Here is a 23,844-nt window from a genome sequence, read left to right on the forward strand (position 1 = left end):
ACACACACACACACACACACACACACACACACACACACACACACACACACACACACACACACACACACACACACACCCCCTGCTGCATGGATGCAGACCACAAACAAGCAGCATAAACAATGCTGTGAGCGTTCCTTGTGTTTTATCTCTTCACCACCCACAGTTTACACCAGTAGGGAGCTGAAACTTTGCGCTGCCCCGGGTTCATCTCTGACTCCCCTAACTAATCACCATGCCCAATTCTATCACAGAGCAGTGCTCCATTCATTAAGGCTTAACCACCCTCTTGCCAGTCAGATTACCCAAACAAAACTGTAACTTTAAACTTCTTTTAGACAGTATTTCAGTTTCCCACAAACCAGATTCTGCTGTCAGCTGTAAAAAATGGCAGCTTAATCTCTATGTTCGCCACTTTGGGGGATTTTAGATGTTATTTTACAAGAGCAGCACCGATGACAGAGAGCCTTTTGCTCATTTGGACATTCTTTGTGAGTGACTTCCTTTAGAGGTCGTGTTTGAGTTCTGAGTCATTTCTTCACGGCTCTCAAATGAAAGGAAACAAGGATGATGAACAATAGAGAGGAATTGTCTCATCTCAAACTGGTGATTCCCCTTATTTCCCCTCTGCTCTGCTCTGTCTAGAACTGACCTGCTTACTCATTCGGTAGCTCTTAGCAAAACAGAGCACTCCCATCACAATATTCATAGCGTAGGATTTAATAATTAACATGCTGTTTCCAGAGCAGATCTTGTTGCTCCACCTACTCTTTCTGTCCTGAACTGAGGAAGATGAAAGGCGACGGCAGCGGTTGTTGGTTGTGTCTGTCGGACATGTTTTTCTTGATTCCTTCTCCCCATGTGGTCCCCACAGACCTGCTTTCACAAACAGCCTCCTGGCTCAGGGGAGAGGTAGCGATTTGAATAAGAAAAGAGACTCGACTTGGTAGCAGAGTTGGTAGATGTCACAGCAGAGATCTCCCCAGGAGCATTCCAAGCTTACGGCATGTGTGCAAATCCCAACAACATGAAATCAGTTGATATATTAAAATATGCTTACTTAGTCCCACCAGAAGAATAATTCACTCAGACTGACACACCAATACAAGCAGAAAACTTTTCCTTCTCAGGGAAGTACTAAGTTTTTTTTTTTTTTTTTGCTTTGGTTAACTTTAAGTTTAAAAGTCAGTTTTATTTAAATAAGTCACTGATTTTTTTAGGTGGGGTTTTCATTTCTTTTTTTATCAGAAGGGATCTTAAATATTAATATTAATATAATTTTATATAAAAAAAATCTCATATAACAAACCTATAGTAATTTTTACAATAAATCTCTTATTTGTGTGTTTATTCTTTGATATCCTAAAACAGACAAAGCTAGAATGCTCTGAGAAGACTTGATCAAGCTAAAATAGCTAATGTTCACTGGTTAAAATAACTTTAAGACCTACTGGGAGAGGTTTGTAGAATAAATAGTGGTCACTAGAGAATGAATATCATTTTCTCTATTGAAAGAGAAAGAAGCAAGATTTCAGAGCGATTGCTTGTCACTGCTGTCAGAAAAGTTACATAACTTTCTGACAGTCTAGAAGAGATAGTGCATGACAGTGAAGAGCTGTCAAGATCTGGGAAGTAATAGGGCAAAATGATTTTTTCTTGGATGCGTCTGTGTTAGCGGCTAGATGTCGAAAGAATTTATGGTATAAGTTGTGTTATTTCCTTACATATGTTGCTTTATTGTGAAGTAAAGTTCATAACTGATAGATAAGACATATTTATGTAAAACAGTTACCCCCTAACCCTGCCTCTATAATTAGAAGTGGTGCCCATAGAGCAATAGAACACAAAAAACCCATCTGGACATATTTCATATATGCTTTATTATTTAAATATGAAGCCATCTTAAATAACAAAGTTTCCTGCTTCTGGATTATTGGCTGTCGTTAATAAATCTAATTTACTTTATTTTATTGAATGTAGCTATCCTTGGCTTGGACGAAAATAAGTCAATAAAACTTATGCTAATTAGTCAAAAAATCAATCTCTTCACAACCACAGAAACAATATAAATGTATAACTATCTGTTGTGTAATGATGCAGTGACTGCATGTAATTTTATGCAAAGAAGTACAGATACAGTTCTCTTTCTTCACACGCCAGCAAAATGCATTTTCTTCCTCTCTCCTTCAGGCATTTATTTGCTGCTGCTGCTGCTGCTGCTGCTTGTTGCTTGTTGCTTGTTTCCAGTCTGGCACGATCCCATCATCCACCTCTAGGCTCTCAAAGGAAATTCACTTTCCTCATGAGTCCCAGTTTCTAAATGAAAGCATAACAGCAAGTAGTGATGAGCTCGGAGCGTAGTTGCCAAATTCCAATTATAATTTGTAATAAAGTGTGAGCTGTCTGACTTACGTGAATCACTCGCAGGCCTACGGCTGTTTTACAGGCATGCATGAAATCCGAACCACTGATCCCTTCATAACTCATTTTCTACTAGTTTACAGTTTCACTGATTCTACTTTGGATTATATGCAATCTATGACTATATTTAACCTCATATTTATATAAATACTCCCGGGTTTGATTTAATAATTATAGAAAGTAAAAATCTATTTTTTGAACTATGTGTAAACATCAAAAACTGTCATCCTTCATTGGCATTTGATTTCAGCTGGAAGTATAATTCATTGTTCATCCAACAATATCAAGTTTTCTTGTACTTGTTGCTGCAATATGTGATTACATTACATGCTTAAACAAATCATGCTTTGGATACTGGAAATAATGCTACCTTCCGACTGTGACTGAGCGTGGAAAAATATTAAATTATATAGCATCACAACATGTTTTGGGTCCTATGGCTGACCGCCCAGGTCAGCACAGCCCGGGGGCAGCACATGCATTTGCAAAATTAAAAAGTTTCCTCTCAGTTGCACCTCAAGTAGACTTTCTGATGCATTTTTTATTTGCCCAGTACATGTGGCAAATGAAGCCTAAATTAGTATTTGATTAAAAACCTTTGGCCAAACATTGGAAAGATACATATTTATTTTTAAATTTTCAATAATTCTGATAAGTTACATTATTAAAAAGTTTTTTTTTCTTTTGCAGTCCATCTTTTGCTGGGTTTGTATTTGTTTGGTGTGTGTAGGGCAGCAAAAGGCAGGGAGCAAAATGAGGAGCAATAGCCATCATCGCATCTGTGTGTATCTATGTGTAATGATGATGTTTCTTCATAATTTAAATTTATATACAATATTTACATTGTTGTATGTCTTTATCGACACAAATATAATGTTTTTAGATTTCAATGATTTAAATAATTTATTTAAGCTGTTCTTTTTATGGAATGACTAAAGAGCAAACAACAACAGTGGTTTTTACAAACAACACTTACTTGCACAGGTTTGTGCACACAGTGCATTTCAGAGCATAAAGAGCTTGCTTCAGTACAGTCACAGTCATTTTTAACTGAGTGATCGGCTTGTTTTGTAGATTCCTGAACATCCAGATCAATTTTATTTCATTTGAGGAGGTAGTTTGCGTCAAACTATTTAAGTTTGAACATTATTGGGTGTCATAACAGGAAAATGACCACAAACAGGCGTCAAAACCAAGTCATCAACTTCAAGTGTTCATACTATTTTAGTGGCTACAAGTGGATACAATCCAACACGAATGCATCCAGACTGCTTCTACTAATAATTTGGGTGGTGTTTGGAGTTGTAGGATAATTTAGGTAAACCTAGTTGTGTTGTTTAGAGTTCACATAGAGTGGTTTGATGTACTTCAGTTTGTGAAACACCTCCAAAAATGCTTAGAAGCACCCTTTCAACATTTTAATAAAATAATAAGACACTGTGCAAGTTTGAATTGTGTGCTACTGAAACCGTTATGGCAGCACTCAGACATTTTTCTTTCTGCAAATAGAGTACGAAGGTGATTTGCACCCGTACAGCCCTGGCTTTATGTCACTGCAAAGATTCCCCTTTGCTGCACTGTGCCCCTCAGAGTTAGAGTTACATGATGAATGACGGGGTAATCAGATCAACTTTCCAATGCAGTGAGACACTGCCGCCCAAGAGACAATGCTGCAGGAGGAAATGTTTGGCGATGAGGCCAAAAGGACACCAAGATAAAGATGAAGCATCTCAAGAGTGTGAGACTCAACAAACACATAACTGATCCAAATCATGAGGCAATTACTCTTTATCTCTCAAGAACAATTCAGCTTTCATAATCCAGTTATCGGAAGAAGAATATGAAAAAGTGAGAGGTGACGTTGGGGGTTGGTGGGCTGATGGGGTTGGAAGGAGACTGGGGGTGTCTCTGCTCCTTGGAGCCTTCATTGAGCGCTTGATGGATGTTCTGTAACCAATGGAGAAGGAGTGCACCCGTAGCCAGAGTAAGCACACAATCTTCTCAGCAGATTAACTCCCATTGATTTATAGAGATTTACTTCAGGAAAGAAAACAGCTGGCAAAAGCACAGATACCAGAACTGGCAAGGCATAAATTTAGCTGGAGAAAGGCCAGCTCATTTGTTAAAAAGATGATTCCTAAAGTGGATACATGATATGATTACGCAATAGGTGGTTCATGATGTGAAAATCAACAGGATGTCTTAAAAATCAGAAAGAAACTACTTTTAAAAAAATGCTGAAAATATGCATTATCTCAGTGAAAAAAGTTTTTTAACATGGATGACATAATTCACTACTCCGGGTACCATTCCATCAGGGGGCGCTAAGCATGCAAAATAAATAGGTTTCTATACATATACTATGAATTCAAAGCGGGTGCCCCTTTCTGTTGCTACAGTTTAAGCACTGTAAAAACAATATGACCCACTGGAGGTTAACAAAACTGATATCAGTGACTGCTATTCTGCACCATTAAAGGGTTATATCAATCTAATCAAAGAAATCTGGATATTTGATCATCTCTAGTCAAAATTATAGATGCTTAGATTGTTAAGACCTGAACTAGACTGATCTTCATTTAACCCGATATTCTTTAAAGTACTGTGAGATTCAAACAGAGTATGTTCTGTTTGTGAATGAACAAAAGGGAGCATTGACGTTTTTATTTTTGGGGATTATAAGACAAAAATGGCCACTTCAGTATATGGATTAGTCCATCTGGACTGAATGATTCAGAAATCAAAAATGATTTAAGACACAATTTGAGTTAGAAAACATTTAATCTATAAATAAAATTGGGAATGTGGGGCTTATACAGAGTTACATTCATGCCAAAAATGAGCGTTCTCATTTGTTTTGTTGGTTTGCTTTCACATCTCTCTAACATTTTCACAATTTGTCAAGTAACAACCAAAGAACATCCATGTGCCTCATTGTTATGTCACAAAATACACAAATACAAACTTCCCCATAACTGAGAAGTGGAAGGAAAATTATAAAGTTTTTATTTTATTTTTTATTTTTTACAAGAAAAAATCTGAAAAGTGAAGTGTGCATTTTTTTTCTATGATACCCTAGATAACAAAGCAAGATATATTTGACTTTAAATGTATCCAAACACGGCGGAAAGTGTTTCCATTTCTAGTTTTTGTGTACACAGATGGACATTTTATATTTTATATTTCAGATTCCAGGTTTGTCAGCTGGGTCAAGAGACATTTAATCATGTTCAGGGAAATGGAAGAACTTGGAGGTATTTTATTTAGGTTTATCACCTGAACAGCATGTGTGGAACAGCATGCAGTTGTGGGTTTTTACTGTTGATGCAAAATTATTTATTGGGTCAATCTTAACTGGAAACATTATGATAACTGGAGCCAACATTTTTAAAGAGACTTGACTCCTATTATGAGTTAAACTGCCCTACTGCCAAGTACTGATTTCACACATTTTTCAGGCACATTATAATAAACCTGGCTGCAGTTAGAGAAAGATGACTGCATAATTCCTCCACAGAGAGGAGCCCATTAAGTCAAGATGATCTGAAAAGCTGCCGGCAGGAGAAAGGAGATAATGTCAGAGGGTTTCTGAGAAACGTATATTGGAAGGGAAAAAAGGCGTAGCTTTGTTATGCCTGTTGATTTCAGTTTCTCTTCCAATTTAAACCCCTAATATTCCTCTGTTAACATGAAAAATCAGTTGCAGAGAATTAAGACAGCTCGCTTCACATCAGCTTCATATTTTGACCCAAACTTTTGAATCATTCTCACAAAGTAACCACGTTGGAATTGTACTTTTGTGACCTTAGACAAAAAAACAAAACAAAAAAAACAAAACAGGAACTTAAAAGTTATTTAATGGTGTGATTGTTTTCTCAGACAAGTCCAAGCATGTCATATAACATGAGGGGACACTCAAGATATTTGGGCTTCACTTCAATTTAATATGCGTAAAATGAAGGCAAAATGTCCAAGTCATGTACCATTATAAATGCAAAATGGCATGCTGGGGAATAGGCTCAGGACATCTGCTAACAGACATCGTGTTTAATTAGCTGCATCATCATGTTGGAGCCTGTATTATGGGGGCTTTGTTGCTCAGAATACAAATTGAAAAATTTGGGTACTTTACACTAAAGTAACACACAATGAGTTGACATGATATTTGAGTTGACATGATATTTGACCCAAAAAGTTGAAAAAAGCTTATATTTAATAGGATCAAGGATGTAACTGAATATTCACTCACTACTCATAACAGGGTAGACAAGCACAAACAATCAACAAACACAATTTAAATAACATTAATTGTTATTTGTGCATGGAACTGTTTAAACAAACAGCACAGTAATTGTAGCTATTACAGTAATTTTGTTTTGTGTGGTTTACCTAATTTTGTCCAGCAAAAACCTATGTTTTTAAAACATTTTGCAAGTAAATACAATTCCTTTCAGTCTATATTTAAAGTATTTTTTTTATAATCTGCTCTTAGTTTACTTTAAGAAAATACAGTTCCTTAAGAGCTCAGAACATCAAACAATGCAAAGTGTATTTAACACAAAATCTTCACTTATAAGTGAAATTATGATCATTTTTCTAGTATTTATCTTTAGAATTCATATTATACTTACGGTACCTATACGGGCCAATAGCCTGCAGCTGTATCCCACCTCTAGCCCAATTACTGCTGAAGGTAGGCCCCTAAATGAAGATAAAATCTATTTAAAAAAGGTTCTGAAATATTGTTTTACCACAGGCATCTATGTTGCATTCAGTTCCAAGCTGTTTAACTGTCCTAAATCAGACGTCCAACTTTGTTCTGGATGCAGCTGTAGCTGCATTTAGATGTGCCTCTCTGGGCCGTGTGTGTAACACCATTACATGGCTTCCACTCCGCAGATGTGCGCCTCTCTCTGTCTGACTCCTGCTTGCTCCGATAGACAGAGCGAAGCCCTGCACACCTCCTCCCCCCGTGAATATCCTTCCACACCTTGTTGATGGGACCGGAACTTTCCCGTGTTTCGCCGGGGTGGGCCCTGCCTTGACTCATGGGGCTGAGTGAGAGGGGTCGCGACCCGAGCTATGAAGTGCTTCCTGTTTCTGTTCAAGGGGTCTTCAGAGGCCTGCCGTGATCACAGGAGAGGCAGGTGAGCAACATCCGGTTTAGAGTGATGCCGGCACAATAAAAAAAACATACGTCAGCGGAGCAGTAGCTGGAACAAGGCAGAATGGAGACAGTTATTTACTGCTGTGAGGAATGGAGGGAGAAATATCTTCACCAGATGAGGGGAGAGGACTCAGCAAGCAGCTTGATGCAGCTGAAGGAGGAACACTTTTTGGTACTCCTGAAAGCAGCACATAGCGACCGTTTCAAGCTAATGTAACTTTGTTACTTTTAGTCACACTGTCAAGATTAAAATATGTTGTTCGCTTATTTAGGATGAGAAACACAACAATCCAAAGATGCTCAATCTATTGAGAAAGACTATTTAAAATATTGTCAGTAATTATGAAATGTTGGTCTGGAATTGCTTGCAGGATATATATATATATTTTCAAAGGCTCATATTGTAAACTCCCAATTTTATGAGCTTTTACCCTCCATTTTTATACTGACAGTTAAGCTGTCTTCTCAAGAACCGGTCCACTATATTCCAATCATATAGTTAAATTCTGATCCAATAATGTGCAGTCCAATTTACATTTCCTACAGAGGAAGATGAGGGCTGCTGGAAAAAAAAAAGAGTTCTGGCTTTAATCACAGAAGTCTGACTGTATGGCATTAATAAAACGGGATCATTTTTATCTGCCTCGTTCCTCCAGAACTTTATTTCTCCTCCTGCATAACTAACACTTCTGCCATTAAAGCGGGTTGCTCCCAGGTTCTCATATGTATGAAAGTCAGAATTCTGATATTAAAATCAGAACTTTTATTTCAGTGCCTCTCATTCTCTTCTGATAATTCAAATATAACTCAATCAAATTTTTTAAAATTAGACAGTGCCATCTAAATAAGCCTGGTTAACTGTGTCGACTTGTTGACTCTCGAGCAAGCATGTGGCGATAGTGGAAAGGAAGACTCTCCTTTTAAACCGGAATAAACCTTTTGGACAAAGGCAGTATCTGCCATCACCAAACAGGTGTTGGTTGGTGATGGACAACACAGATCACCAAATAAAAGCCCCTAAACAACTGTATTATTTGAAAATAAAAAAAAAAGGTCAATATACATTAAAGGAATGCATGATTTTATTTTAAGCGGTTTAATGTAAAAAATGTACGAGTTTGTTTTTGACGGGTAAAGAGAAAAAAAATAAGTAAAATTTAACGACAAGGATGTTAAAATTTAGGCTGGAAATACATTTTCTTCCCAAATAAACTTCAAACAGTTTGTTGCTCATATGTAAAGTATTAAATTTAAGTTCACATTACCAGTGGAAAGGTAGTTAAGACAGTAATAGGGATGCCTTTTCTCCTCTGACCTCCTTATATCCCACTGACATCCGTCACACGCTGATTTAGGATTATTTTTAAATCAGGAACTGTCAAAGTCTGATGGGACGAGGATGAGATATCCCCATCCCCGGAGTCCTTGTAAATCTGGACAGTTTACGGCAGAGAGGGGGAGGAAATCTCCCCGTGTTCTTCTCGCACAGACCCATGCGTAATCTCACCACTTCCTCTCCTCCGCTCTTTCACCAGGACCCACGCCGTAATGCATTTTCTGTAACTAACAGCCGTTGTTTCCCAATTGACACGCTCCCATCTCCTCCTCCTGGAATGTGTGTGTGTGTCACAGCGGGGTAGGGTGTTGGGGTTTAAAGTTCTGCGCTGGATAGGGCAAATATAGAGAAGACTGCCCCAAAAAGGGGTCTGGAATTGCAGTTAATGCAAACACCAGCCTTCTACATTATGGTTTACCGCCGGTTCCTCCTCCCTAAGGGTCTTTGCCCCATGACTGAGCTCTTGCAGCCAGGCGGGGTGCAGTAACATGGGCCTCCTCCTTCCGTCATGCTTGCCCTCTCTGCCTCTCGAAACACATGGGTGTCAAGTCCTCTCGTGCTGGCAGTGTCCAGCCCCTTTCAACAGCTTTTACTCCATTTAATTAGCCATGTCCCCCAATATCTCCACATACAGGGGGCATGACAGGCCGACGCGCACACACACTCAACACAGGATGGCACACCGAGCGCCTTTTGGCAGCAGCCAGAGGGCAATCAATTCACAGCCTTCGCTTTCAGTAACGTTCTTCACAGCACTTCCTGACAGGTCCGAGTCGACCCGCTCGTGTTTTCCACAGCGTTTAGTGGAGCTGACTTGGGGATCAGATCTTTTACTGGGGTGCAGCAGGTTTTCGGGAGGTGGGCCAAGTTTTTGATAGGGGTATTGACCATAAAATTCACCTGTCCCCTAATGCTGTAAATGCTTTTCGAGATGTAAAGTGATAAAAGATGACTTTTTAATGCAGGTCTCAGGGAAAATAAATGGGATATGATGCTCTTTTTGGCAAGGAGAGGTTAAAAATGACGTTTTAGTTGTGCTAAAGCTCCTTTTGAACAGAACCAGAAAGCAAAGGAAAAATGTTTCCGTTTATGCTGTTTAATGAAAAAATAGTTTTTATTTCTCAGTTTTGCTTTACTGAATATCTAGTTTCTAAACATGCATATAAGAAGGGAATATGGTGAGAAACATTTTTGTTGAGGAATGTAATTTATAGTTTGTGCCACTAGGTGTCAGTAAATTAAATACACTGCATCTTTAAACACAATGCGGCCCAAATCTACGTAGAGCTAGATTTAAACGCCTTATATCAGATTCAGGAGATTTCTTTTTCTGCAGGAATCAGTGCAGAATAATCACAGGTGCTGTAACAGAAGGCAGATGGACTTTTCTATTTTCTTGGGGAGGTTCTAGATCTAAATCTGAATCAACCAGATTATTCAGGAGTAACAACAACATTCTTCATCACGTAATAGTATTTCAATCAAAATCACTTTTCTCATGTGGGTTCTATACTTTTCTTTTTGCCAACATACTCATTGTTTAGTTCCAGATCTTTCACAGCACCCTCTGCACTTAAACTCACAATAAAATTGAACATTAATAAGTTAAATGCAAATATGCTCTAGAAGAGAGGCTGTTTTAGGTTTAAGGGTCTCACTTCATGAAATTTCACATTTATTGCTTGCTTTGCCATGTTTTTAACACTAATTTGTGTGTTCTGTTGAGCGTATTTGGCTATTTCATTTTTAATTTACCTCTGATTGACGTCTGTAATGTTTTGTGTGGTGATACACAATATTGTGTCAAGATTTTTATTTTTTTTAAGTAAAAATGAACAAAAACTTTTCAAAATGATCTTAACAGAAAGGTTCTGTTAAGATCAAACCCGTGAGAATTGCTTGTATGATTTTCATGAAAAAAAAATGCATGACAGTCCTGATTCTTTTAATTATTATGTTAACAGAAATGACAACAAATATGCCAGAACTAAAAAGCATCCTCAGTAATTCAGAGCTGTCTTTTTTCATCTTCTCATCGGTGCAGCAAACCAGGAGAGGTCTCTTGTGTGTTTTTGGTAAAGTGGATCCAGGCTGACCCCTGAGGGGCGTCAGCACTGGCCCTCTGCAGGTTGTCACAGGGCATCAGAGTGCGTCAGCCTGAGCTGGGGTTTAAAGATTGGATGGGAGTGTGAGGTAGCCTATGACCCTTGATTTAGCTCAGGCGTAAAAGCCGAGCTCTCGGGGGGGGAAACCCCTGCATGACCCAGCTCACAGTGTCCAGTACGGCAATGACATGGCCAGTGCTGCCTATGCAAACGTGGAGGAAGAAAGAGACACAAAATATATAAAGAGGGTGAGAGGAGACACAGATATTTTAATGGGAGACAAAGGTTCAGCAGCGGGAGTCTTCTGGGACTAATTCTGCTTTAGTTCAAGTCTAGGTTAAATACGTTGAGAATGAGTCAATGCTGGCTGCAGAAAGTGTGACTAACAGAGCGGGTCAGTCACTGGGAGCCCTTTTCTGGCTGTTTTCTGACCAAAAGCAGACTGAGAGTGAAACATATGAGGTAAATCCATCATCAGCCCCATGTTCTTTCTCAATCCTTGATGGTAACGAAGGGGGCTTTTGGGGGAACTGGCAAGAGAGCTGGGACTAATGGGAGCGTGGGAGTGTGGCATAAACAAAAGAGACATGGCTATAAAGCTTTCATTCACACATGAAAAAACAAAAAGATGACAATGAAATGTAAATATACACATAGACGGTGCCTTCAGTGAAGTCAGGAGCAAGTAGGACAAGTGGCAAGGTTAGCAGCTGCCAAGAAAATGAGAATTGTCATCATTTCTTAGAGCAGAAACTACATCAGAAAAACTTAATTTCAATCATTTTATCAATTTCCTTTCAGGATTCTTGAGCTTCAAGAACTTGTAAGCATATTTAAATAAGCAGCTCACAACCAGGCACTCTGCACTTCATCTAACCTCTCAGTATAAACGCTGAAATATAAATACAGTTCTGCACAACTTTATTTGAAGTTAGGGAGATTTCTTCAACTCGAACAGTTGCTAAGCAACCTGCTCAGACTCAGGAAAGCAACTAGTGATGATAAATGTCCAAATGTGTGCCCAGTTACAACTTCGGTGTAAAGACATTAGGAAGGAAGCTGTATTAGTTGCATGTGCAACAGCTGCTGGGGTTTTATTTATAATTTTGAAATAATTGTCTTAACAGACAAAATGGCTTATCAATCTCTGTCGTTTCTAATTACTTCTACATATTTGTAAATGTGGAAAGAAAAATAATAGGAAGACATGTGGCACAGCTGAAGCTGGCCTAATCCAGCTCGGTTTCCGAGGAAACACTTTCTCTAAGTGCTGCTGCAAAAAGAACATGCTCATCTGAAGAGATGGGCTCCTCTCAAAGGCAGCAGATGAGCACCAACGCCCTCATTAACACTCCCAGCTCAAACAGAAGCACGTCGCCCTGCTGAGCTGCAACATCTCAAATAAATCCGACATTTGGTTCTCCCTTCTGCAGTCCCTGGACGCTGAGGGCCTGGCTGGCACCTTCAGCCAACTGTTTATGCATTTTTTTTTTTTTTTGACGTGCAAAAATGACACGGAAAAGGTGTTGATATGATATCTGAGGCTGAACGGAACGGGTGCAATATTTTGCTTTTTTCGTGTTAACTGAAAAATGTGTGCTCATAAAGGCGTTAGAGGAGAGGTGCAAGGGGGGGCAGCAGTGATGACAAAGTGCATCCTGACCTAACACTTCTGTGTTTGTGGGATTAGGAGCCCTGTAAAGGCAGAGGTGTTAACAGAGCAAAGGCAGGTGCCAGCCTAGAGTGTGCATGTGTGTGTTTTGCTACAAAGAACTAAATCCAGAAATTAAATCTGACTGCATCATAGATGTTTGTGTTGAAGATTAAATTGACACAATCCACCATCACAGCGTCTCATTTTCTAAGTTTAACAGAGAAAAGACTCAGAACTGAAGTCTAAATGACAGCTTAATGAGTAAAAACGTGTTACATCCAAAGCATTGCACTGTTAAAAAGAATATTGAAAGATTTTAAATCTCAGCAATGAAAGTCTTGTAAATTATTGTAATTAACAGTGAATTCCTTATGTAAGATGCTGGTCCAGTCAGGTGTTAGTTCTGTTGAAGCTTTTGTTGTTCCATTGTGGCTCTTACAGTTTGTTGACCTTCTGGGCCACCGTAACACAAAGTGAGCGCAATAAGCAAAAGCTAAACCGACATAAAAACAATTACAGAGGAGAATTCCTGCCTTTTCGTAGTTCAGTATTTGCAGATGCCCCTATATGTGGATGTTTCTGTGGAACGTGATTGCAAATTATTTGTGGAAAACCTGCCTATTTGAGGATTTTTCAGTGGAATGTATCCAAAACATTTTGAAGAAAATGCAGCTTGTTAAGCTGAAATATTAATGCTACTTGACACACTGCTGTTTGGCGTTTGCAAAGATTTACAATTATGGAGCCCTGTGCAAAACTGGACACTTTAAGATTGTTGCAGTTTTATATTTTAAAAAAAAGAATAGCCTTAAATTTGTTCAGCCATTTGATGGAGTTGGCAAAGAAAGACGGCAACACAAGCATTGACGAAGCCTTTGGACACTTGGAAATGATTTGGAAGTATTTTGAGTCATAAAAAATATTTTTAAATTCTGTGAGAATCATGTGCTTCTGTTTTTTCAAGAAACCTGTCAAATTCCGATAAATATTTTGATATTTATGAAACGTTTTTAACTTTATTAGAAAAAAAACAAGAAAGCCATTTTATTGATGTTATCTTTAGAACCACCTTAGAATTAGATAAACTAAAAAAACAACACTGAACTAAATTATATCACATTGATTGCAGATCATTTTAAACAGCTTGTGACTAAAAAAACATCTTATTTTTGTTTCTTTCTGCTGTTGTTTAAATCTTATATCATCTGAATTTTTTTAACTCGTACCTCTAGTGAACTGGAAGTTTGCTTGTTGGACTTTAAATAATTAATTAGTAATTTAGCTGTTAAACAACCCAATTTCTACCCAAAATAATTACTTTTATTTTCTAAATGTTAATAGCATGTTTTATTAGTCGGCAACACTAATATTTAATTTCATTTTCTCCGTTTCGTGTAACTTGCAATTTGATTTATTTCAAAATAAGCAATTAGCATAATGCCTTATGAGTTAAACTCTTTGTTGGGAGCTAAAGCAAGACATATCCTCCGTCCTTTCCACCTCATTATTAGGTCCATTTAGAAATACGGGGTGAAACACTCATAAATTATGCAGTTATACATCTTCATGATGAGCGAGATATTTTAATGAGCTTCATGCTCAGCTTGTATATTGACATTTTCTGCAAGTAAAAGTCTTGTAAAAGGTCAGAGTGGGATGGTTTCTGGTCTCCTGACAAAAAGCACTGAATAATAGCCTTATAACTCCATCTTGCAACATGTCACATAAGCTAAGGAGCCGCTCTTCCACTAGATTATTCCAGTTCTATAATTCTATAATTAAGTCAGTTGGAAATGAAGCTTTCCTTTACCTCAGTGACTCAATAATGTGCTCAAACAAAGACTCAGAGGAGTTTTTCCTTCCTTTAGTCCTGCGGTACGCTGCATCAATTTACCGTCTGCTCCCAGGCCTGGTTTCCTGCAGCCATTTTCACAGGTGCAGAATGTCCCCTGCATAACATCACGGCCTTCAGGGGTGATGAAGGCGAGGAGGGGCAGAAAGTAAACAGCAGTAAACAACAGTAGCAGTGGGGAGTGGGGCTCTCCCTGCTGGGTTGATTATTAGAGGGCCGTAAACAGGCCCAGTCTTTCCCCGGGAGTTCACCGAGTGGGAACAGCTAACGCAGGCGGCCGACAGAGAAGCCGAACAACATCTGGGCCCCGAGCCCTCCTCACTGGGATTTGTTTTTGTGATGAAGAAGTGTGGGCTCGCACATCAGCTGCAGTTATGGGGAGAAGATTTTAAGTAAAACATCAAGACTAATTCTAACCAAAGGCAGATCATTTTCTCCTAAAAACTGAATAATTTAATATGCTGCTGTGAAACTGCCTCAATTACATGATGTTTTTTATTAATCTGAGGTTCTGGTCTTATCAAAAAATCTTAACCATGTAAAACCAAAATATTAACTACAATTTGAACTAAAATTGTCTGGTCAAATAGAAGAAAAGTCCAGCAAAGCTTTGGCACCATTACCCTGTAAATCACCCAATAAACCAAGCAAGTACATTTATTTGCATTTTTCCCACCAAAAGGCGATTTTATATAGATATAAATATATTAATAGTATGCATGCATTTGTTCTTTCATAGATGGCGAGGAGCCAGCTGAACACATTTTCTAATGGCTTCCAGATGTGCAAGACTCTTAAGGCTCACATCACCTCTTTACACAGCCATGCAGCGCCCCCTGCTGGTAAGACGTCAGAACTCTTAATATCAAAACTAGAATTGCATTGCAATTTCATTCCTGCTTTGCAAATAATTAACAAAAATATTTATAATCTATACCTATTGTACTCCAAATAAAAAAATCCTAAGAGTATGTGTTGGAAATACCAAAGGTTGCTGTAAATTCAGTCATATTTTAATGTAAGATTTGATACTTCAATAACCCTGAAGCAAACATTAAGCCTTACTTTAAGCATTAGTTTTTTTACATTGGTCTGAGGAGATACTCAGATCTTCTCATGAATGTAATCAGAAAATCAAACAAATAAAAGCTTGAAATAACTTTATGCAGCATTCTAAAATAAAATATATGCAAAATATGCTACAGGTACCACATTTTATAACATGAGTACTTCCAAAACTGGAAGTACTCATGTACTTCCAGTTTTGGAAGTACTGGAAACCTCAATAATCTAATTTTGAAAAGTTAATTAAACAAAGTGATATATTTAAGGTGTTATTTGATGACTGTGGCTTACAGCTAAAAAAAAAGCTAAATAATTAAAAGACTATTCCATCAGTCTTGTTTGAAAAAGGATTCCTATACAGAAATGTTATGCTGTGGCTTTTGGGTTTTCATGAGCTGTATGCCAAAATCATCAGTAATAAAACAATAAAAGACCTGAAATATTTCAGTTAGTGTGCAATGAATCTAAAATATATGACAGTTTAATTTTTATCATTACATTATGGAAAATAATGAACTTTATCACAATATGCTAATTTTTTGAGAAGGACCTGTAATCATGGGGAAATCTGATGACATGACATTTTTTGGGACTCTACAGAGAACCACAAAAGGCCACTGATATTTACAACATGGCTGTTTACAGAGTGCTATACCCAACCCAAGTATATGCTTGGAAAGTTCTGTGGAAGGAAAATGTATGATGGTAAAATCATACTGTTATACATTGGGTTATGCAAAGTTATGCATAACCCAAAATGTAAATGTCAGATGCTGACATTTACAGATGTCAGCATCTGTAAATTGTTTATGTAGAAAAGACTGATTTTATGTACTGCAATATGATTGAGAAACTGAATTCAGCTTTTTCATTAACACGATTACATCTTAATTTACGATGACCTACTCATTTTTGAATCCAAATATTCAGGATTAGCTGAAAAGCATCAACCTTATCCAACCAAAAAACAAAGAATAGGATATATTTTCCCACTCAATCCGTTTAATTTTCTTCTGAAATATAAAACCTTGTGTGAGCTTTAAGAACTTGGCCTCATCTCAGTTTGTTGTTGGAGCAGAGCTTTCAGACATGAAGGTTTGTGTTCAACCTGCTCCACAAAGTCGAGCCACTCCGCCTCTAAAACTGGAGTTAAAAACGTTCCTTTCTTACGGAGGCTCTACGTGGCTCTGGTGACTCTGTGACATACCTGTAGTTATGCTCCATCTGTTTCTTTAGCAAACATAATGAATCTGACATAACTGAACTGGAGCACCCTACTTTTTCATAATGCAGTGAGAATTCAGAGACTTAAGAAAAATTCAAACATTTGTGTTCCTCCAATTTATTAAGAAAATGTACAGAGCGCTTAACGGTAGGACTTCTGGTAGCGGGCACGGGCTCCAGGTCCACCGAACTTCTTGGACTCGCAGCGACGTGGATCAGCAACCAGTAGGGTCCTGTCGTACTGGATCAGGATGTCTCTGATCTCCTTCTTGGAGGCCTCGTCAACATCTGCGGCAAAGCAAAAGCACTCCAGCTTACAAATTTTAAACAACTTTGTGTTAAGTTATAAAACACATAATTTGACTGGATCTCAGCTGGAGATTCCAGCTGAAGTCCTTACAGCAGAAATTTATTTTCCCAAGCAATAAGTTTCCTCAACAGGACAGACGTTTAATTCACATTCCTGTTTTTAAATGAAGGTTTCTATTCCAATTTAGAACAAGAGTAACTTGTCTGATCAGCAATGTAATAAAAAACAGTCCAAAAAATAATACATACACTTCTGGTAGTATGCAACCAAGGCTTTGGAGATGGCTTGACGGATGGCTGTGTGTAAAAAAAAAAAAAAGAAACATAATTAAGGAAATTGTCTTAAAACCTGCAAGAACAGCATTCAAGAACTACAGAGAGATGCTTACCATAGATCTGCGCAACGTGTCCACCACCCTTCACTCGGACTCTGATGTCAACGCCAGCAAATCGCTCCTTCCCAAGCAACAGCACAGGCTCCAAAAGCTAGAAATGATACCAATAAAACAAGATATTTTAAATGAGCAAAGACTAACCGTATTTACAAAAACACAGGGCCTGATTGTCCTGTTGCATAAATATAAAAGATAAATCTGCAATTTTTTTCCATCGGTGAATAGTCGAGTAAATGCTAATTACACATTCTTTATAAAATTACAAACATTTCTACTAGGACAACAAACTGCAATAGACTAGGAACTTCCAATAGCACCAACCAAGTATTTGACAACATACAAACATTTCATTGAATTACACAAAAGACATTCAGTTAATATTTTTGATTCCTCAATACTGAGAATAAAAGCAGTTGAAATTTAGGCAAAAAAAAAAGAAAGGGTAAAGACAAATTAAAGCATTTTCTACAAGTATTTCAAGAATTAATCAAATTTAAATCAATATTTCCTCGCACTGTAACAAAAATGTAAAGCCGTGAACTGCTCATTCTCTGAGATACTCACCTTGTACTGGAGTGTGGCGGGTTCCACCATCTCCAGGGGTCTGCCATTCACCTTGATCAGGCCATTCCCCCTTTTGCAGTGGGCGACTGCTGTGGCCGTTTTCTGTGAAAGCAAACAAGTGATCACCATGTCAACAGGTCAAAAATATGGTCAGCTATAATAATCCAGCTGCCAAAGATATATACTAAAGTGGAAGTACGTCAGTATCACTGAAACATATTAGTATCTTTAATAAAAATGCTCAAGTCTCTGGTTTGTGGACAAACCAAATTGACACATTATTATGCATTAGTAACTATGGACCACTCATGCATTTTTGCCACATATCTTCGGCTGTACAAAGCCCGCCCTTACAAGTTCAGGCTAACAATATGAAACATGTATTTTTAACTTTATAAGAGCAAGCATAGCCATTTCAATTTGTATGTGGATTCGTGTACACTGATTTTATAAGCTACAAGAAAACCTGAAACAAGGCGAGCTAAGCTAAAGCAGCTAGCCTTGTTGACCGGTGACAATCCATCATTAGCTTAAAATGGGCACTGCACAAAGCTTTAAACTGACGAATAATATAAAAGTTTTTAGTTACATATGAGCACAAGTCAATCACATTACAGCAGCTAATATTTAGTAAATCGAGGCTAGTGTTTGATACTATTAGCTCAAGTCCGCTAGCGAGGCAGCATAGCTACCACACCACATGTGTGTTAAATTCAGTAAAATACTTACTTTACGTCCAAACACTTGGACAGATTGCAGTGGACCTTTCGCTGGCATGTTTCTGAAACATAAACAAAACAAACCCCGCTTCAGAAAACAATATATTAAAGTATATTTTATGATTTGAGGGGCGTTCAATAGGAGTAACACACCGTTCTCAGCTAGGGTGCCGTACGAAGAGACCGATGGGGTTTCACACGCCGAGCATCAGGGGCTACTTCACGACAATTGAATGAGCTTTGGGGTAGATTTTCGACAGTTCTTTTCACTTTACGTTTTTGTAACTGGGAATTCCGCCTCGTCTCTGTGGTTGCACTATTCGGCTGCTTCAGTCTAAAGAGCCGCTTCTTTTGACTTCCTAAGGGTTTTCTGTTATTACAACTTAAATCGTAGAGATCTTTAATAAAGCTTCATTTTTTATTTATTAAATAATTAAAATGTAAATAATCACAGCATATTTTATAGGAAGATAGACTATGACACTAAAATTTTGTTTCTATGGGATTTTAATAGAGCACGTGGTAAACAGATTCAAGTACACAGACATCTAAATTAAAATGTAAATGTGGTTTATTGATGGATTTTAAAAATTGTTAGAAAATAGTGAAATTTGAAACATAGTGGAATAAAACATAAATAAATAACTCTAAGCATCACATTTATAGGAACTAGACCAAATAATACTGAAAAGGTATTTTGAGTATTTTATTCAGTTTGCCATGCTTATATCATAAGAATACAATTGCACATTAATTCACCTAATTGCAACTCAATGCATTTATATAAAATAATGCATTCACCTTGATCTGTGAGTGAAAATATCCCACATTTGCCCAGAGAGAGAAGGTGCTCAACACAACAGCAAAGGGAAACAAATCACTAATCTGCCAGGTGGTAAACAGCACATTATTTAAAGAGAACACCAATTTAAATAGAATAGTGGTATAACATCTATGTAAAAATGTATGTAAATTCTTTTCAATTTTCTATCATTTTATCATTCAACCAATTAAAGTTTACACTGTTTCAGCATGTTGTTTTTAATTAAAGTAGGCATGGTGAGATTATTTATTTATTTATTTAAGTATCTTTAAAGTTTATGTGCTGTCTCCTCTGTTTAATCTTTTTGCACCGCCACATTTAAAGATCACGCATGACCCCTTTTACAACAATAAATTATGAACCTCAGACTACAAAAATCACATCCAAAATGTTGTTAGCTATCAAAGTTACCGTTTCTTTGCACCAGCCATTTAGATTATGCACAGTACATTGAAAACCTTAAGGTGAGCAGAAACAGATATAATTTCCTCTTGTGTGCCACCATGTTAAAAAAAGAAAAATAACTGTCAAAGCAACAAAAAACAGAGAAAGTCGGTCCATTTGTCTTCTGCCAGTTCAAGGGAAAAAAGTTCAACTTGCTATCAGAAAAAAACAACAACATTAGTTTCTTAAGCTAGAAGTTTCTAGGAACACTGATAAGCTCCACTTTGCTTATAAAACCATCTGATAAAGATTTGTTCATATAAAATTGTGCTCAGTCTAAACTTAGCCTCATAATTTAGAAGACAACAGCTCCCTCTGGTGTAGGTTAGTTGAATCTAATCAGTTTCAAGTGCAACACCATGCTTGCTTGCATGATACTGGGCAAAGACAAGATAATTTTTCTGGAATAAATCATCATCAGTTACAATTAATCCCTCCCTAAGTACGTTTTCCTTCAGAGATCAAAGGATCCAGCTCTGCTAGGAGTGCAATGCTACATCTGAGGAATTTAGAAGCTTAAATAAGGAAAAATGAAAATAGATTTATATTTTTTATAAGGCTAAATCCAGGCTACAAACATGGGCAATATTTGAACGACTTACTGCTTTTCATATGTAGGGTATGACATCAAACTCTCTTTATGTATCTCAGGAAGGAAATAAACTGACAATATGTAAAGATTGCTTTAAATTTGATTAATGTGACAGTGGCATATTTCTAATCTCTCTTAAGATGTGTTCTGTGTTTCAATGCAAAACAATATTTTTCAGCCTAACAGGACAATCTTGTTGTTGGAGGCGGTGGGTTGGTTGGGTCATTCAGCATCTTGGGAATCTGTATACAGAGACCTGAGTCATTTGTGCTGTACCTACCTATGTCTGACATTTACTGAGTGAGACTGGTGTTTATGGTGTCAGCCACGGGTGAACAGGCACCTGGCTTCTTTTATTGTCAGAGACTGCTCTGTTTCTGGAGTTGCCTCCTCTGGATGGGTCATTATGTTAAAAAGCGCTTTCAATTTCGATTCTTGCACTTTCCTGTTGCTCCAGGTACATATTTTGTTTTTATTTGATTCAGAGAACGCTCAGCAGCTAAACTCTCTATCCTTGTCCTTTCCCTGTTTCTTTATATGGCTTTATGTGCCTCAAGCGTAGGCCTATAAAGCAGGGCTGGGCCAAGCTTGTATGTGGCCTCAAGCAGAATTGGACTTGGGGCTCCTCTTCCTGTCAAGAACATCACCACCACTAACAGTGTTTCCAGACCATTTTAAAAAGCTTTATCCACATTGAGGTGAGTATTACTAGAAAGTAGTCATTCAAGTGATATTTGGGGGGGAAGAGAGACTGAAATGAAAGACCGCTGTGATACCATAAAGAACCACATCATCTACAAAAATTAAAGAGCTTCCACAACTACACTCCTTCCCTGCTAAGACTACACCTTAACATTGTGTCCATGAATGCCACAAACAGTTGTGCTGACAAAGGACAGCCCTTTCTTGTAGCCAAACATCACTTAAAACTCGACAACAAACTCTGATAGCAACCACCTTAAAATTTCTTGTTGTCAAAATACCCGAGGGGACATGGTCGTAAACTCCTCAAAGATCTGGTGCACTGATCCAGGACGAAAGCTGTACTGCTTCTCCCGAATCGCAGGTTTGACACTAGGCTGAGCTTTCTTTCCAGAGTTTTATGGGCAGAAATAGTGCATAAATAACAGTAAAAGTGGATCCTTTCTGTCCTTTCTGTGGCTTTGTTGGGTCATCATAAGGAGGATCCCATCTGCTCATTTCTTGAACTCTCTCGTTTGGCTTAGCTATTTCCTTTTCAGTTCATGCATGAACGTTTACAAGCCAATAGATGAACGTAGGGGATGTATCTTTGGACCGAGACTGCCAGTATCTACATAAGAGTCAGACAGACGGAAGAAACCCAAACTGGGAACCCAGTAATGTTTGATAAGCTTCCACATAAACCTGTCGGGAACCAGTCGACCACCACCACAATCACTGTCTGAATGGGAGGCATGCTGAGGCTGCTGTATCATTCCCGACTTCCTGCTGTGTTCGGCAGCCTGCTAAAACATACAGCCCTTTTCTCTTACCAGCTGTCAACTTCATCTGTACAGAGTCCAGAGCTCTCTGCTATTTACATTATGAGATTGTGGCTTTTGAGTTGTTCAGGTTTGAGGTTTACAGACGATGAAAACTCCGCATCCACTCGTCAGGTTATCCTCTGTGTATACAGTCGATAAAAATTGTTGCATTTTGAAAAGATCAGACACCAAAATCTCGCACGGGGACCTGAGTTTGCGGCTTTACGAGACTTGCAGAGCTTGCAGGAGGAGAAAGTCTGCGCTCATCCAGTGAAAGAGCTGGCAATAAATAAAGAGCACACCATATATGTGCATTTCCTCTCCACGGCCCTATGGAAACACATCACCTGGAGGCGCGACCTCTGGACCTTGTCTTGTCACAGCACCCTGAGCATGAGGCAACACTTTCAGATTTACAGTGCAGGAGATGCTGTTCCCAGCCAGCCATACTGTCTCATTTGACCATAATAGGCCTCACGGCAGCTGAAAAAGAGGTTGCTGGTAGCTGAAGTTTCGCTGAGCAGAAGAAGATCTGCTAAGCTCGGTAGGCAGTGAGGCCTGGAGGGGCAGCTGAAGGTTTAGCGAGGTACACAGAGGTGAGGACGCCATGGCAACAGGGGAGAAACAGTTCTGGGTTCATGAGGCAGAAAAGTGTCTTCTCTGAGAAACGGCTGTGAGGGCCGTAAATCTGCGAGGATGGAGGATTGGATGACAACAGAGCTTACCTTTTATATCCTCGCATGAAGATCCATAAATGGCTTGTTTTATTTAACTGTGAACTGCTTGGAAGGTTTACAGTTCTCTTCAAAACAGAAGAAGTTTCTTACGGTGCAACAAAGTAGAGCTTATTTGAATCAACTGGATATTTTTCCGTAGTTTCTGGTTCACTAAATCCTGTCTGTGTTATAGTCTGTGGTGTTGAGCATCCTTCACACTATTTGAGCGATATTTTAACCTTTTACTAAAAGGTAGCCCACCAATGCAGCAATTGTAGCATTTTCACAGATTTAAGAGTTACCATCGTGCATAATTATGCCGTAGCAGCTGTTAAAATTGATGTCTATTGAACAGTTTGACAACTCAGAGCAAAATAACATGGCCTGCTGTTGAGCCCCAGTCTGAACTTGAGCCTGTTTCATTAATTTGCTATTTTAGCTCACATTTGTCGCATAGCAAAAGACAGTGCAACTGTCCCGTCATCTGTCAGCTCCCCTGAGGTCTTCTGGAGTCTGAATGTCAGGTAATGGCCAAGTGCTGCAGCCTCTTCTACCAGCAGGAAAAGTTTAGCCAGAAAAAGTTCCAACATACACAATATGCAGTTTGAATTAGATATAAAAACAAGATACATAACCGTTTTTTGTCAGAATAATACAAAAGAGAATTATTCAGGCAATTTTTTTCTTACACCTTTCTTCAAATTCACAAGTTTACATAGATTAAATTTACTTATAACAACTTAAAACAGGCCAGGCACTGATTCAGTTTTTCAGATCCAGCAACTGAAGGTGCAACATTTGTGTGTTCAAACAAATATGAGAAAATAAATCATGTAGAGCTTATTTAATGTCCAACCGTCATAACGTCCTGGAAAGAGAGATTTTAAGTTCCACAGATAAACATTTTCAAACTGCATAAGAAACTCTTTTGGGTTATAGGTGCATGTCATTTCCTA

General features: G+C 38.3%; 1 protein-coding gene and 1 long non-coding RNA gene across 4 annotated transcripts in view; one reads left to right on the forward strand and one right to left on the reverse strand.

Moving 5' to 3' along the window:
• The window catches only part of LOC107836598 (uncharacterized), a 30,560-nt gene that overhangs the window by 4,377 nt on the left and 2,339 nt on the right, over positions 1 to 23,844 (forward strand). The window contains exon 3 of one of the 2 annotated variants that reach the window (XR_001662534.1): positions 7,318 to 8,034. The exons of the other annotated variant lie outside the window; for it this stretch is intronic. This is a non-coding gene — a long non-coding RNA (uncharacterized LOC107836598). Of the gene's footprint in view, positions 1 to 7,317; positions 8,035 to 23,844 lie in introns of those variants that run through there. 2 annotated transcript variants of the gene reach the window in all.
• rps16 (ribosomal protein S16) lies at positions 16,924 to 19,052 on the reverse strand. Of its 2 annotated transcripts, none has more exons than XM_007555286.2 (6): positions 18,962 to 19,052; positions 18,819 to 18,870; positions 18,090 to 18,191; positions 17,520 to 17,616; positions 17,380 to 17,427; positions 16,924 to 17,109 (listed from the first exon to the last, which is right to left on the reverse strand). In XM_007555286.2, exons 2-6 carry the CDS (start codon positions 18,864 to 18,866, stop codon positions 16,964 to 16,966), a joined length of 441 nt encoding a protein of 146 aa, XP_007555348.1. In that variant the 5' UTR covers positions 18,867 to 18,870; positions 18,962 to 19,052; the 3' UTR covers positions 16,924 to 16,963. The 2 variants fall into 2 exon arrangements, with proteins under 2 accessions (XP_007555348.1, XP_016528525.1); XM_016673039.1 differs by having other exon boundaries at positions 18,815 to 18,870; positions 18,962 to 18,980.

Source organism: Poecilia formosa, unplaced genomic scaffold (assembly GCF_000485575.1).
Source record: "Poecilia formosa unplaced genomic scaffold, Poecilia_formosa-5.1.2 Scaffold69, whole genome shotgun sequence".
Lineage (NCBI taxonomy): Eukaryota > Metazoa > Chordata > Actinopteri > Cyprinodontiformes > Poeciliidae > Poecilia > Poecilia formosa.

Excerpts from the sequence above, each read along its gene's own strand:
- rps16 (XM_007555286.2), bottom strand. The coding sequence starts at position 18,866 with ATGCCAGCGAAAGGTCCACTGCAATCTGTCCAAGTGTTTGGACGTAAA. Across the intron at positions 18,192-18,818 it reads TCCAAGTGTTTGGACGTAAA|AAAACGGCCACAGCAGTCGC; the intron begins GTAAGTATTTTA and ends TTGCTTTCACAG. Across the intron at positions 17,617-18,089 it reads CCGCCACACTCCAGTACAAG|CTTTTGGAGCCTGTGCTGTT; the intron begins GTGAGTATCTCA and ends TATCATTTCTAG.